This window comes from Propithecus coquereli, unplaced genomic scaffold, assembly GCF_000956105.1.
Source record: "Propithecus coquereli isolate 6110/MARCELLA unplaced genomic scaffold, Pcoq_1.0 Scaffold206, whole genome shotgun sequence".
NCBI classification, from domain to species: Eukaryota; Metazoa; Chordata; class Mammalia; order Primates; family Indriidae; genus Propithecus; species Propithecus coquereli.
In genome coordinates, this window is record NW_012145634.1 from 2,838,160 (window position 1) to 2,853,559 (window position 15,400).

The 15,400-nt window shown below is 56.1% G+C and overlaps 1 protein-coding gene across 1 annotated transcript in view; it reads left to right on the plus strand.

The window, feature by feature from the left end:
- The first annotated feature begins 6,743 nt into the window (after positions 1-6,743).
- Positions 6,744-15,400, plus strand: part of MN1 (meningioma (disrupted in balanced translocation) 1) — a 44,500-nt gene continuing 35,843 nt past the window's right edge. Inside the window, exon 1 of the mRNA XM_012644110.1 lies at positions 6,744-10,512. Coding sequence (XP_012499564.1) covers positions 6,744-10,512 — 3,769 coding nt within the window. The remainder of the gene's footprint in view (positions 10,513-15,400) is intronic.

Sequence of the window (15,400 nt, forward strand, 5' to 3'; positions counted from 1 at the left end):
GTGGCAGTACTGGGCTTTGTGCCTGGGAGATCTAGCTCTCTCGCTAATGCCCCCAAGCCTACCCCAGCTGAGGAGTGGGCAGGAGGTTCTGCTCTGTAGAGAGCAGCATCTATAGTCGTGGAGCTAAGAGGGACTCTTGTCTGTGCACGGCACTGAGATGGGACAGCCAGCAGGCACTGTCCTGCTCCGTGCTGACTGCTTAGGTACAAACTTGGAGCTTCCCCTCTCCTAGGCTCTATTTCCAAGGAAACCAGGTGAAGATGGCTTCTGGGGCCACCTTGAAAGGCAAAGAAATGGGAGACTCTCAGGTCTCTAGGAACTGTTTTAAACTCGCCTCTCTCTATGGTTTTGCCTAAAACCTTTCTGTGGCTCCCAGAACAACGTCCAGACTTTTTCACCCATGAGGTCCTCCTGATTCTGCCCCACCTTCATCCCACTCTAAACTCAAGGCTGCTTGAACCTTCCCCCTCCTCCTCTAACTGGATTGCTCTGCTTGGAACGTCCTTTGACCCTGTCTGGTTATCAAACTCCTATTCTACCTTCAAAACCCACCATTAGGAACCCTTCTCTATATTGCCTCCCACCCAGCACAGTTATTTTATCCCTTAGAGGTATGCAATGTAGTCCTTTTCACATCAAGTACTAAGTTTCCTTTGATCTGGCTTGAGGACCAGGACTGTGTCTTCCACATCTTTGTGAGTCCCCGGACAGACCAGGCCCAGGCACACAGTAGGTGTACAATATGTGCTTAATGGACAGATGGAGGAGAGACTCCAAAAGATTTCAAGCATGATGTGCAGAGAGAAGGAAGGGGTGCTGTTGCTTAGCAACGTGAGGGTCTTACCCCTTCTGACCTCTGGGCAGCTACTCTCTCCTCTGTCCTGGCCACAGCTGGGCTTCCCTGGGTGTTCCCTGGACATAAACGGGGCGGGCACCCGTCTACACTAGCACAGGGGTGGGCGACGCTGGGGTGACCATCAAAGAGAGTCATCCTTTCTCTCAAAGCCTGGCTGGTGAGGCAAAGCTGATTTGTCAAATAAACCAGGATTCTTTGGCATCACGGTTCTGTTCTCCACCTGCCTGGATCCAAACGTAGAAGAAATAATAATGACAACAGGAGAAGCTACCATTTAACGAATGTCTGCCATGTGCCACACTCTGTGCCATTCCATAAACATCGTCTCCAAGCCTTATGCTTCATAGGACCTGGCCAGGATGGCCCTTTCCAGCAGGGGAAACTGAGGTTCAGAGAAGAAAGTATTGCATAACGTCGCACAGCTCCTAAGTGGTGAAGACAAGATTTGATTCTGGGTCTGCAATGTCAAGATCCGTAACCTTTCCACCACTGAGCCAGGGGAGGGGCTGGTTCTGAGGACCTTCTACCCCGGTGTCAGCGGAAGCAGGTTCCTCTTCAGTCCTCCTAGGGGACTCTGCCTGCAAGAAGGGCTTGGGGGGGCGTGGTTTCTAAGCTCTAAAGGGCATGGGGTGTGGGGGAGAAGGCTAAGGAAATGGGTGTCTGTGTGTCTGTCTGTGCTAGTTTCTCATGTTTGTGTGGGTGAGAGAGACACCCTGAGAATAATACTAATCATAGTTACAACAATATCAATAGTGACAATAAGGGCAGTAGTAATAAAGATTGCTAACGTTTCTTGGCACTTACCACGTTCCCTGCACTGTGCTAAGTGTTTTACCTGAACTGTCACACTCGGGTAGAGGAGGCAGTGGTTAAGAGCCAGGCCTTGGTGCCAGGCAGATTAGAATCCCAGCTCTGCCACTATTTGACTTTTGGAAAGTCACTCTACCAGTCTGACTCCATATTCTCATCTGTAAAATGGGTTCAGAGTCCTGACCTCACGGAAGCACTTAGCACTTCACTGACACAGAGGGAGCCTTCGATGCCCCGTAGCCAGTGGGCAGACACATTCACTGTGGAGGTGAGTGTGTGTGTCTGTGTTGGTGTTGGGAGCCTGATGGGCAGACGTGAAGGCTGTGTGTCTCTTGGGCGACGAGTGTCAGGTGTCAGTTGTTTGGTGTTTTTGCAGAGTGGGGAGTTCACTAACAGGGGCTTCCTGTCCAGCCAGAGCTCTCAGGCTAGTTCAGCTATACTAGGCTTTCTCCCCACGTGGTGACAGTTCTGGGCAGCTCACTGGGGGCCATTCCAGGCTGTTGCCTACTTGTTACCAGCTCGGAGCATCCTTTCCCAGCTCTGGGCCTGTGTCTCCTCCTTCCCCTGCCCAGGAGGCCCCTTCTGGCTGGTGCCAGCACACTTAGGAGCGGAGGGTTCCAGGGAGGGAAGGAGTAAGGAGAAAGGCCTGGGGGTGGGACCCTGAGGCTCCCGCCACTCCTGGCTCTGCGCCTTCGGGGACTTTGAATGCGTCTGAGCGCTAGGGGGCAATGTGTCTGTTCCAAAGAAACTCCGCAGGCCCTTGCGGGCGAATGCACACACAGGGGCGCCCACACTGTGGGGGCGCACACGTCGGCTTATCCACGGGCACAGATGGGCACAGGCTGGGGCACACACGCTCACACTTGCAGAAGAAACGGACACACCTGAGCAGAGATGCAGGCACACAAGGGGTGAGGCAGCTGCACACACATCGTACAAACACAGAGGCTCACACACAGAGAAACATGGGGTTGGGGGGCAGACAGCACACACACACACACACACACACACACACACGGAGGCACCCAAAGATACGCGCACACATACACACACAGAGACGTGTACAGAAACACACGCAGACACCCTGCAACCCCCACACAAGCGAAGACACAAAATACAAACACACCACACAACATTTGCAGTGTTAAAGAAAGGTGACCCAGCCACACATCCTGACCAGAAACACAACTGGGCCCAAACACTCCCTTCTTTCAGATGCTAACACACCTTGTACAGCTAACTCTTGGAAAGAGCCCCAGAAAAATACTCCCACACCCCCTCTTCCTGGAGTGCACAGAATTATTCCACAGGAAACCTGCCCAGGTGTGCCGGGGACCCCTACCCAGCCCTTGCGTGAAGTCATGCCTCAGCCCAGCACACACCCCAAGCCAGGTCTCCCCAGACTGCAGGCCTGTGAGCCATTCTTCCCACCCCCCGGCCCACCCTGGGGCCCCAGATAGGACCCCGCCTTTCACTATTTCCTCCATACACGGAGACGCAGGCTTCTCACATAGGTGCGTCCTGAGGCATGCCCAAGCCAGAGCAGATTGTGTGACCCAGTGTCAGGGACTGCTCAGGCCTTTGCCCATGTGGGGCCCCCTCCTGGCAACCATTCCCCCTCTGGCCCCCTTCTTGCCCAGGAGGTTCAAGGTCCCCCCTGCTGTGGCCTGAGGGGTGCAGAGCCCTAGGGCCCTGAACCCTGGGGAGGGGATCACCGGAGTCCTACCCAGGCCCTTTCTTTCTTTGTGCCTACATCAGCGAAGCCTCAGTCTTTTCTCTGGCTCTCGCTTCCCTGTCACTTTGCTAAGTAATAATTTCCATGTCCAATTCCATTTCTTTTCTAGTTCTGAAACCTCTAAGCTATCAGCAAGAGGATAGTTCACATGAAAACTAATTACACAAAATCAATATTTAATCACAGACCAACAACCTGATCCTGCAGAAAAATCCTTTAAAAACTCCGCCGCCCTGTACAAATACTTCTTCCCCATGCTTATTTATGGACCCCATTTTTGGTGGGGGTAATTTTCATTTTTAATTTCAGAAAGAAAAAAAAAAGATCTGTAGACATCCACAACAGGAAGGCCCTGGGAAGGGCCTTGGATCTGAGCTTGGTTTGGCTTTCTGAGTTTTAAAGTTGTTGGTTTTTATTATTTGTTTTTGTTTTTATTTTTATTTTATTTTTTGGGGGGGAGGGTATTTTCTTCCAAATTCCCTCGAGACTCTGCTTCCTAACCCACTCCCCCAAATGTGAGCCTGTCTCCTAGGCAAGGGGGGCCCTGAACACCCAGCGCTACCTTCCCAGCAGCAGCTCCGGGAGCTATGAATCTGTGCGCGCAACGTGGCAACTTTTTAACTCCCGCCCGCGACGGCGGAGTGCTTAATCTAAGGTTTTTAAATAAAAAGGGCTCAGGGGTTGGTTTTATTATAACGTTTATTTCATTTCAGATTTCATGCGCAATTTAGCAAAGGCTAGACAGACTTGGGCGATAAACACTTTCTTTCGTGGGGGGAAAAAGGCATTTTTATACACCGTGTTTAATTTTATTTAGATTTAACAGCGATATCGGGCCACTTCAAAGAAAGTTCTTTTTTCTCCCCTTCTCCTAAGAATGCTGGTCTGCTAGCAAAATCACCTGGTGCTATTTTGTGGCAAGGAAAATTACAGGCCTTCTCCCCCCTCTCTTTTCTTGCATACACTTTAGGGAGGAAAACACACACACACATACACACACACACACGCACACACGCGCACACACGCACACACGCACGCACGCACGGGCACATAGGCACACAGAATAAACACCTCCAACACCCTGCATCACCTCTAACTTCCAACTTCTAATTGCAAGATAGATTTCAGCCTCAGTGGGGATCAGGAAGATCTAAACATTTTAACTAAGATTATTGGGATAAATATTTCATAAAGAGCAGGGCAGATATTAAATTACTCCTATTGATTTTAGTATCACAACCCAATTCCGTTCCTTGGCCTCTCCAGGTTAATTGATCTCTTAAGGAGGCCAACCCCGCACCCGCAGAAGGCCTGGGCGTTGGAAGCGGGTGGCCAGAGCGAGGTGTGCGGCCTGCGGGCGCGTCCTCTATGCGCGAGTCTTCTCGGGGTTCCCAGCCGCCTCGTATCGTCGCTCCGGGGCTGGATTCATCCGTTATGTCCCCCATAAAGTGCCGGAGTGATCTCTGCTCCTTCGGGCCCAAGGCGGCGGCTGAGACCCAGGAGCCACGGACAGTGGGATTAGGGAACAATTGTGAGCGCCCCAGAGAGGGAGGAGTGAGCAAGTGCCCGGGTCTCTCGGGGGGAACCCTAACTTCGGGGTTCCCGTCTCTTTTAACCTCCAAGAAAATCCCAGGGCCGGCTAACTTGGGCGCCGCTAGTGGAGAGCAGAGGGCTCTACTGAATTCAGCGCAGTAGACGCGCAGCGACTTTCCTTGGCGAGTCCAGGGGCTTTGACTGGCGACCCCATTGTCTGAGCGCCCCGCACCGCTCACCGCCCACCTCCCCGCCCCCTGCCCACCCGGCGGGTCTCGCTCCAGTTGGGGGTGGGGAGTTGGGAACAGTGTGAATGGGAAGGGGGGTGAACAAAGCCAAGCTCCCGCCATTCTCCTCTGCTTGCGCCCTCTATAGCCCGGTGTGCCCGGAGGCCAGGGCGCGCCCCCAGCGCGCTGACGCCGGACCCCGAGGCAGTGCGGGCGCTGGGGACCCCAGAGCCGGGAGAGTGCGGGTTCGTGGCTGGGGCCTCGGCAGCCAAGACCCAGGACCACCTTAAGAGCGAGCCCCGCCCCGGGCCCGGAGCTTGGGCGGCGCTGATTGGTGCAAATGTAATGGCTGAAATTGATTGCTGAAATGCAAAACTTGTTGCTGCTTCTCCCGGCGCAGGGCGAGAGGCAGACAGAGAGAGGGGAGCCGAGACCCTCGGAACGCCCCACGCAGAGCCCCCCCGCCAGTCGGGAGAGGGGTGCGCAGACCCCCCAGAGCTGCCCCCGCCCCCCTATTCCAGGCTCTGAGAGCGCAGCCGGAACGCCTTAGCTTGCTCGCCCAGCGTGGCCCCCAACCCGCGTACACCCCCCCTTCCCCGGGTCCGAGGGGGACTCGCGAAGCACCTCGGCGCGGAGGCAGGGAACCGGAGCCTTGGAGCGACCCAGCCCCTCATCTCGCTGCCCTCCCGCGCCTGCGACGGTGCGCGGAGACTCGAGCGAACTCCGAGACCCAACGGCGGAGGACAGAAGCGGCAGGCGGTGGACGTGGCCGCGAAGCGGCGCGCCGGGCGCAGCGCACCCGCCGCCAAGCAGGGGAGCCGCGCCTTTCCCCCGACCCTCCGCTCCAATCCCCGGCGCCTGCTGCCTCCCCAGCCCCTCTGCGTCCTCAGCTCGGAGGCCAGCACCGGCGATGCCGAGCGGAGCCTCCAGTCTTCCGACCCGCTGAAGAAGCAGCAGCCGGTCGCCCGGAGCCGACGGGACTGTGCAAGCCGATCGTGCTCGGTGGAGGCTCCGGCTGCGGAGCTCTGGGACTCGGGGGGGAGGGGGGAGGGAACCGCTCTGTCGGTGCCCGGAGCCAGCCGCGGCTTTGAAGGGTCTCCCTCCCCTGCCCTTAGCAGCTCCGCCACGGACTCCGGGAGGCTGCGGGCGGCGTCCTGGGGCTCCCCAGCCGACCCAATCGGACTTAAGAAGGTGATCGCTTTGCTCTCCCACCCCCCTTCCCTCCTCCTTTTCCCCCACTTAACTTTTTGTCTCTGTTCACCCGCGGCTCCGTCCCCTCTCCGCAGACCCACCCGCGGCTGTGCCAACTGCCCGGAGCATGGGTCCTCCAACACGGCTTTTGGAGGCCCCGTGGCCTCGCAAGATATGAGAGGCCCGCCCCGGGGCAGAGCCAGAGCTTCAGGAGCGGAGCTGATAGCCCCCAGCCTCTCCACGCCAGGCGGGGTGGCGGTGCGCGCTGCGCCCCCGCGGTGCTGAGCGTCCCGGAGCGCCCAATCCAGGGCTGGAACGAGTAGCTGGCCGGAGGCGCGCCGCGGAGAGCAAGCTGTCATGCCCTATTGATCCCCCCTGCCCCCCGCCAAGTATGTTTGGGCTGGACCAATTCGAGCCCCAGATCAACAGCAGGAACGCTGGCCAGGGCGAGAGGAACTTTAACGAGACCGGACTGAGCATGAACACCCATTTTAAGGCTGCGGCTTTCCACACAGGGCCACCCCCTGGCCCCGTGGACCCTGCCATGAGTGCGCTGGGCGAGCCCCCGATCCTGGGCATGAACATGGAGCCATACGGCTTCCACGCGCGCGGTCACTCGGAGTTGCACGCAGGGGGTCTGCAGGCGCAGCCTGTGCACGGCTTCTTTGGCGGCCAGCAGCCTCATCACGGGCACCCGGGAAGCCACCATCCCCACCAGCATCACCCCCACTTTGGGGGCAACTTTGGTGGCCCGGACCCGGGGGCCTCATGCCTGCACGGGGGTCGCCTGCTCGGCTACGGCGGCGCAGCCGGCGGCCTGGGCAGCCAGCCGCCCTTCGCCGAGGGTTATGAGCACATGGCGGAGAGCCAGGGGCCAGAGAGCTTCGGCCCGCAGCGACCGGGAAACCTCCCGGACTTTCACAGTTCGGGTGCCTCTGGCCACGCCGTGCCTGCCCCATGTCTGCCGCTGGACCAGAGCCCTAACCGAGCAGCCTCCTTCCACGGCCTGCCCTCCTCCAGTGGCTCCGATTCCCACAGTCTGGAGCCCCGGAGGGTGGCGAATCAAGGAACCGTCGACTCGCTGGAATACAATTACTCGGGCGAGGCGCCCTCAGGACATTTTGACATGTTTTCGCCTTCTGACTCCGAAGGGCAGTTGCCTCATTATGCGGCGGGTCGCCAGGTTCCTGGGGGCGCTTTCCCGGGTGCCTCGGCCATGCCCAGAGCCGCAGGCATGGTGGGCTTGTCCAAAATGCACGCCCAGCAACCGCAGCAACAGCAACAGCAGCAGCAGCAGCAGCAGCAGCAGCAGCAGCAGCAGCAGCAGCAGCAGCATGGTGTATTCTTTGAGAGGTTCGGCGGGGCCCGCAAGATGCCTGTGGGTCTGGAGCCCGGAGTGGGCTCCAGGCACCCGTTAATGCAACCTCCCCAGCAGGCCCCGCCACCCCCTCAGCAACAGCCCCCGCAGCAGTCGCAGCAGCAGCAGCAGCCGCCGCCACCCGGGCTTCTGGTCCGACAAAATTCGTGCCCGCCTGCGCTCCCGCGGCCCCAGCAGGGCGAGGCGGGCACGCCCGGCGGCGGCCTGCAGGACGGAGGCCCCATGCTGCCCAGCCAGCACGCACAATTCGAATACCCCATCCACCGGCTGGAGAACCGGAGCATGCACCCTTACTCCGAGCCGGTTTTCAACGTGCAGCATCCTCCTCCGCAGCAGGCGCCCAACCAGCGGCTGCAGCATTTCGACGCGCCCCCCTACATGAACGTGGCCAAGAGGCCGCGCTTCGATTTCCCGGGCAGCGCGGGAGTGGACCGCTGCGCTTCGTGGAACGGCAGCATGCACAACGGCGCTCTGGACAACCACCTCTCACCCTCTGCCTACCCGGGCCTACCCGGCGAGTTCACGCCGCCGGTGCCCGACAGCTTCCCCTCCGGGCCGCCCCTGCAGCACCCTGTCCCGGACCACCAGTCCCTGCAACAGCAGCAACAGCAGCAGCAGCAGCAGCAGCAGCAGCAGCAGCAGCAGCAGCGCCAAAACGCGGCCCTCATGATTAAACAGATGGCGTCGCGGAATCAGCAGCAGCGGCTGCGACAGCCCAACCTAGCGCAGCTAGGCCACCCCGGGGACGTGGGCCAGGGCGGCCTGGTGCATGGCGGCCCGGTGGGCGGCTTGGCTCAGCCGAACTTTGAGCGCGAAGGCGGCAGCGCGGGCGCGGGGCGCCTGGGCACCTTCGAGCAGCAGGCGCCGCACTTGGCGCAGGAGAGCGCATGGTTCCCAGGTCCGCACCCGCCGCCCGCAGACCTGCTACCCCGCAGGATGGGCGGCTCGGGCCTGCCCGCTGACTGCGGTCCGCACGACCCCAGCCTGGCGCCTCCCCCTCCGCCTGGTGGCTCTGGGGTGCTGTACCGGGGCCCTCTGCAGGAGCCGCTGAGGATGCCCGGGGAGGGCCACGTGCCCGCGCTGCCTTCGCCGGGCCTGCAGTTCGGGGGCAGCCTGGCCGGCCTGGGCCAGCTGCAGTCGCCTGGGGCCGGGGTGGGGCTGCCCAGCGCTCCCTCCGAGCGCCGGCCACCGCCGCCAGACTTCGCTGCGCCCGCGCTGGGGGGCCAGCCCGGCTTTCCGTTTGGCGCAGCGAGCCGGCAGGCCACGCCACACAGTGGTCCAGGCGTGAACTCACCCCCGAGCACAGGCGGGGGCGGTGGCAGCTCGGGCGGCGGCGGGGGCGGCGGGGGTGCCTACCCGCCACAGCCCGATTTCCAGCCCAGCCAGCGCACCTCGGCCAGTAAGCTGGGCGCGCTGTCGCTGGGCTCCTTCAATAAACCCAGCTCCAAGGACAACCTGTTTGGCCAGAGTTGCCTGGCCGCGCTTTCCACCGCTTGCCAGAACATGATCGCTAGCCTAGGGGCCCCCAACCTCAACGTGACCTTCAACAAGAAGAACCCGCCCGAGGGCAAGAGGAAACTGAGCCAGAATGAGACCGACGGCGCGGCCGTGGCCGGTAACCCGGGCTCGGATTACTTCCCGGGAGGGACTGCTCCTGGGGCCCCGGGACCCGGAGGCCCGTCTGGGACTAGTAGCAGCAGCTCCAAAGCCTCGGGGCCGCCCAGCACGCCCGCCCAGGGGGATGGCACCAGTCTCTCCCCCAACTACAACCTAGAATCAACGTCGGGGAATGATGGCAAGCCAGGTCCCGGGGGTGGTGGCCGGGGACGGGGTCGCAGAAAAAGGGACAGTGGTCACGTGAGCCCCGGGACCTTCTTTGACAAGTACTCGGCAGCTGCGGACAGCGGGGGCGCAGCTGGGGTGAGCCCAGGGCAGCAGCCAGCTTCGGGCGCTGCCGTCGGGGGAAGCTCCGCGGGCGAGACTCGCCGGGCAACGACGCCCCACGAGAAGGCGCTCACGTCACCGTCGTGGGGGAAGGGGGCTGAGTTGCTCCTGGGGGACCAGCCGGACCTTATGGCGTCCCTGGACGGCGGGGCCAAGTCAGACGGTAGTTCGCCGCACGTGGGCGAGTTCGCCTCGGACGAGGTGAGCACTAGCTACGCCAATGAGGACGAGGTGTCGTCCAGCTCCGATAACCCCCCAGCCCTGGCCAAAGCGAGCAGGAGCCCCCTGGTGACCGGCTCGCCCAAACTCCCTCCCCGTGGGGTAGGCGCCGGGGAACACGGACCGAAGGCGCCCCCGCCCGCGCTCGGCCTGGGCATCATGTCTACCTCTACCTCGACCCCTGACAGCTACGGCGGCGGTGGGGGCACGGGCCATCCGGGCACGCCGGGCCTGGAGCAGGTCCGGACCCCGACGAGCAGCAGCGGCGCACCGCCACCCGACGAGATCCATCCCCTGGAGATCCTCCAGGCGCAGATCCAGCTGCAGAGGCAGCAGTTCAGCATCTCCGAGGACCAGCCTCTGGGGCTCAAGGGTGGCAAGAAGGGTGAGTGCGCCGTCGGGGCCTCGGGCGTGCAGAATGGCGACAGCGAGCTGGGCAGCTGCTGCTCCGAGGCTGTCAAGAGCGCCATGAGCACCATCGACCTGGACTCCTTAATGGCGGAGCACAGCGCTGCCTGGTACATGCCCTCTGACAAGGCCCTGGTGGACGGCGCAGACGATGACAAGACGCTGGCGCCTTGGGAGAAGGCCAAACCCCAGAACCCCAACAACAAAGAAGGTATATGCACACTCCTTCCCTTCTCACTACCCCGGTGACCCGCCCCATCCCCAGTGCAGGCCTCAGCCTCGCCTCTGGAGTCCCTTGGGGCTTGGGGGACACAGCTCTTCCTAATCCTCAACTCAGAGCTGGGCACCCCTCCGTTGGTTACACCAAGGGCTGCGGGGACAGACCTCCACCCCCAGCTGCTGCCAGGTGGATTCTAGTGCCACAAGGTGGTAAGAACTTACTCAGCAGGCAGCCCTTTGGGAATCTTGTAGTCACCTGCCCCCACCCCCAGTTCTGGCTGAGTTGCCCAGAGCACCACCCCCTCCCTTTCACACTGAGATCTCCCCCCACTGCAGCAACCGAAAAGGTTGGTTCCACTTTTGAGGAGTCGTGGGCCCCCTTTCCTGGCAGGACACCTGAGAAGTTGTACAAACGCCTTCCCACCTTTTCCTAGTTCCCCAGCCAGCCTTCAGCTGAGTTCTGTTAGGAGCCAGCATCTCTAGCAAGAAAGTTCCCAGCCTCAGTGCCGGCAGCAGCGCCTAATTTGACATTTGTTCCTAATGAATAGCTGTTTTGTCTCTTCTTAACTATCAGAGTTTCATTGAAAAAGTGGAGACCTGTGGGGGTTGTAGGAGGCAGGGAACCTTTTCAGGGTGCATCTCCTTGACATTTGGCGGTGGCTGGGGGGCTGGGGTGGAGCTCGCCTGACAGAGACCAGAGCGCGCATCAGGACATCATTTGTGTGTGGGGATATGGATATATATTCTTAAGACACAAAGGACCCGCGTTTGTCAATATCTCCCTTGGTTTTGGTGACAGATGTCCAGTCCCAGCTCTCTTTTGCATTCTAAGAACCCCTCCCCACCAGGCCTGGAGGCCTTTAAGGTGGGAGGGGTGGGGTTAGTAAACGCACTGCCATTCCAGTGAAACTAATAACACTTCTTTTTCACCTAAACATTTCTAGGCTGCAGTAGATACCATTTTATTTTAATGAAGCTTTTTTATTAAAAAAATATATATATGGCTAATGGCTTCTTAAAATCAGGTAACATCATTTTTTTTTTCTTTCTTCCTACCTTTTTCTTTTAAAGCCTGGTTGAATTCCCTTGGTCTCACTGGGCAGACTATTACCCTGGAGCCAGTGGCTGGCAATTTAACCCTGTCTTTTTAAAGATGTGCCTCCTGATTCTTGCCCTCTCTTACTTTCTTTCCTCCTCTGCCTTAGCTTTCCTTGCCCTCCCCACATCCTGCCGTCCCTTGACCCTGGATTTAAGGTGAGGGTGGGTTTTAGAATGGGATGGGCCTGGGAGAGGAAGGAGGAAGAGGAAGGGGAGCAGGGTGGGAGCTGGGTGGTTCAGAACTCGGGGCTTTCAAGGCGCCCATCCCCGGTAGTTTTTCCCGCTTAGGTTTTCTAATTCATGAATGCGGCCTCTCTGCCTTTCTCTTTGTTCCGCCGTTACTGCCCAGCCCGGGACGCCCGGGACGCGCTCACTCATTTGAAGCCGGGTGTTTAGCATGCACAGCAGACGCCGCCGCCAGCATCAGCATTCTGCAGCCTTCTCCCAGGCAAGGCCATAAATTGGTTAGTTTGGGACCCTCAGCTTCTTCTCCCCCTTTTTTTTTTCTCCTTTTAAAAATGGAGTTGGACACAGCATCCTGCTTGCTAACACCACCCCCCGCCACCCCAGCCCCCTTTTATTTTCTTGTACACAACATCTCGATCTGGCTGGATCGATAGCTGGTTAGCACAAATCTCAGCCCCTGTCACTTCTACCTGGCCTGGCCCCGCCGCCACTCCCCCCTTCTTTCCCCCACCCCCCCAGTAATTAAGAACATATTGGCTAAAATGGGGTGAGAAAAGTTAAAAAAAAAAAAACCAACCAAACCTGATTTAGAGAATTAATAAAGAAAAACCAGTAGCACTTCACCTTTGAGTCTTTTCAAGAACCTTAGTAGACTAGATGGAGGGGGTATAGGGTGGTTTTAATGAGATTTTTTTTTTCTAAGTGTCTCTCCCCATCCCCTTCTAAAGTCATTCCTTTGGGGCGGGGAAAGATGCCGGTCTGTGAATGAAGAAATATCAGTAAAGAAATGTTTTGTTTGTTTTATTATCACTGTCATAGGAGTGAAAATATTTTTTTGGAAACAGATGCTAGTAGGTAAATGAGGCCCTCCCCTGCACTGGGGAGGGCAGGGACTGGCTGCCTTATGAGCATTGGCAGGGACACCCACTTGACCTCCTTTGTTTTCCACTCCCTGAGGTGGGAAGGACAGTTTCCTCGATAAAGCACTGAATTGAGGTCACTCGAAGCTTCTGTAGCCTCGGGATTGCTAGTTAAGGCTTTATAAGATATCTGCATTCGATTCCTGCTCCCTTACTGCTAGTAAATAAGGATGATTAAACTTTTCATTATGATAACACCCTTCAGTTCCATCTGCACACGTTGTATAAATAGGTACACAGAGCTTACTACAGGCCCCTGAGTCCCCCGGCTGAAAATCAGAGTGAAGTGTGCCACTTCAAAATACAGTCAGAAAAAAAAAAAAAGGAAAGCAAAAACCTCCTGCTTTTCCTTAAAAATCATGCCCATGATCCCCTTAGCCATGAACAGTGGTGACCAATGGCCTTGAATATACCTTCTCTGCGTTCCAACCCCGGGCAAGCACTGTTTTTTCCACCCACCCCCTCCCCCCTTCCAGGCAAAGCACATTTTTGTAATGATATTTTATTTTGTCACGCCGTAAAACACGCCAGTACTAATGTGATTAAATATTAACACCGTTTCTGAAATTCTTCGCTCCAATGACAAAATACTAGTCGGTATTTAACAAAATGATCTGTGCTCGGATTGGAGGGAACGAATAAGTCTTCAGAACTGCACAAGGCCTGCGGCCACTGGGACGTGCCCAGATTGTCTTATGGGCTTTAAGATGTCCTTGGGCGGGGAGGGAACTGGATTCGCGAGTTTGCGGTTCTCACAAAGTCTAGGCTAGAATCACATGTGATTACGATTTTTTTTTTAAAACCAGCAAAGCCAACCTCTCCAAGTTATGCTTCCCTTGACTTCTTAATCAACCCACCAGACAACTTTTATATAATGAAATCCTACATCTGATCATGATGCTCTTTTTGCACAACGTTGGGGTAGGGGAAGGGTGAGGTTATGGAAAAGAGAAAAAAAAAAAACAACAAAAAACAGCCAGCCTAAGTTTGGGCCTATTCAGACGTCTCTTAAATCAGGGAGGATTACGCAAACCTAAAAATAGTTTGCAAAATCATCCGCCTATCTTCGTAATAGGTGTGTGGTTATGGAAGAATTATTTCAAAACTGAGAGAGAAGGAGAAATAGTGATAGATTATAGATAATAAAGAGTAAGTTGGAAAAAGTATGTTTTCCCTGCTCCTGCCCCTGACGATTTTCAAAAGTTGAATTAACTGTCTTCTGTAGTAAGTTTCTCCTTGGCAAACTTCCTTTCCCTTGGTAGCTCTCTGTCTGGAAAACCGGGGACGGTCTAGAAATGCTCTTTCGCACACATTGAAATGGAAGCGGTCTCGGTATACGCTCTGCACTCAATCCTGCCCTTTTTGGAAGTCTGATATTTTTACAGTGATGCGGAAGAAATTTTCGGAATTTCATGCTTCTCTCAGTGTTCCAGTCGGAATATACGAAGCAGCACTGAGAAATACTAGGCTGGCAGGATTTGAACATTGAATTTCTTTAGACATGGGGCAGATGTGGGGGGGGGGCCGGGGTAGGTCCTAGCCTCAGAGCAAAGTCCTGTTTTTTGAGTCGTTTCCCCTCCTCCCCGCACCGTGGAGAGAATTTTTAAAGCTCACTCAAACTTGTTTGGGGAAGGCAAGGAGGCTTGCAGTCCTGTTTCCCTGCGAAATCACCCAGCAAGGGTTGCATGCCTTCATGTGACTTTTGCGCCTCCGGAAGATGTAACCCAAAACTTTGCAGGTGTTAATCAGGGGTAATGTAAACAGATAGGGTCCCCTTTGTGCAGCTGAAGTTGAGGCCTGCCTGCTCCCTGGCTAGACCACGACATACAACTACTGTTCATTGCTGCTTGTTTAATATTTCATGGCTGTAATAAACCTGTCTTCTTAGCCCGCCTCCCGACATAAAACCCCAACCTAGCACACATCTGCAATTATACATTTCTACTAAATATTAATAAAGGACAAGGATGTTTTAAGGGGCTGAAGCTTAGCGGTGTTGAACTTGTCATGCTTTCTGCCACTGGAGTTTTCTGGCTGTTTTGATTTTAAATAGCCATAGCCTTCTACTGGGCGATACATACTTCTATATGCATATATATAAATATGTACAATTTTTGTAGATTGAAGGGCTTTCCTCAGGTATAGCTTTCCTTACTATAAATTCATTTAGATTTCTTGCGAGGCCCCTTTAGACCGGAAATAAGAGACTGTTGAAATGTACTTCTATTTTATTGAGGTTTCTAGGAAAGGAGTGAGGGTTGGTTAATCTAATTTCTCTTTCTAGCAATGAAATTCTATGATTCCTGATATGATTTTGTTTGCCTGACAGAGGTATTTAAATTTCCACAAAGAATCTTAATAGGTTTTGAAAATACGGGCTGCTCTCGCCAAGAAGTTATTGGATACCCTGTGTTGATATAAAATATACATCTTTAATAAACAGTCTGGGAAGACCAGGTGAAATTAGAGGAGGAAAATTCTTCCCACTGTGGAAGGACCAACTTGAGGGCATCACTGGGATTTCACAGGATCTCCTAAAGTCACTCTATGCTGGAAAATTTAGCACAATCACTTGTGACCTGTTTGTCTCCACTTGAGTGACAATGACGTCGGATCGTGTTCTTTGCCCAGGGAGTGATCAGCTTTGCCGAGAGCATTTAGGCGATAAATACTCTT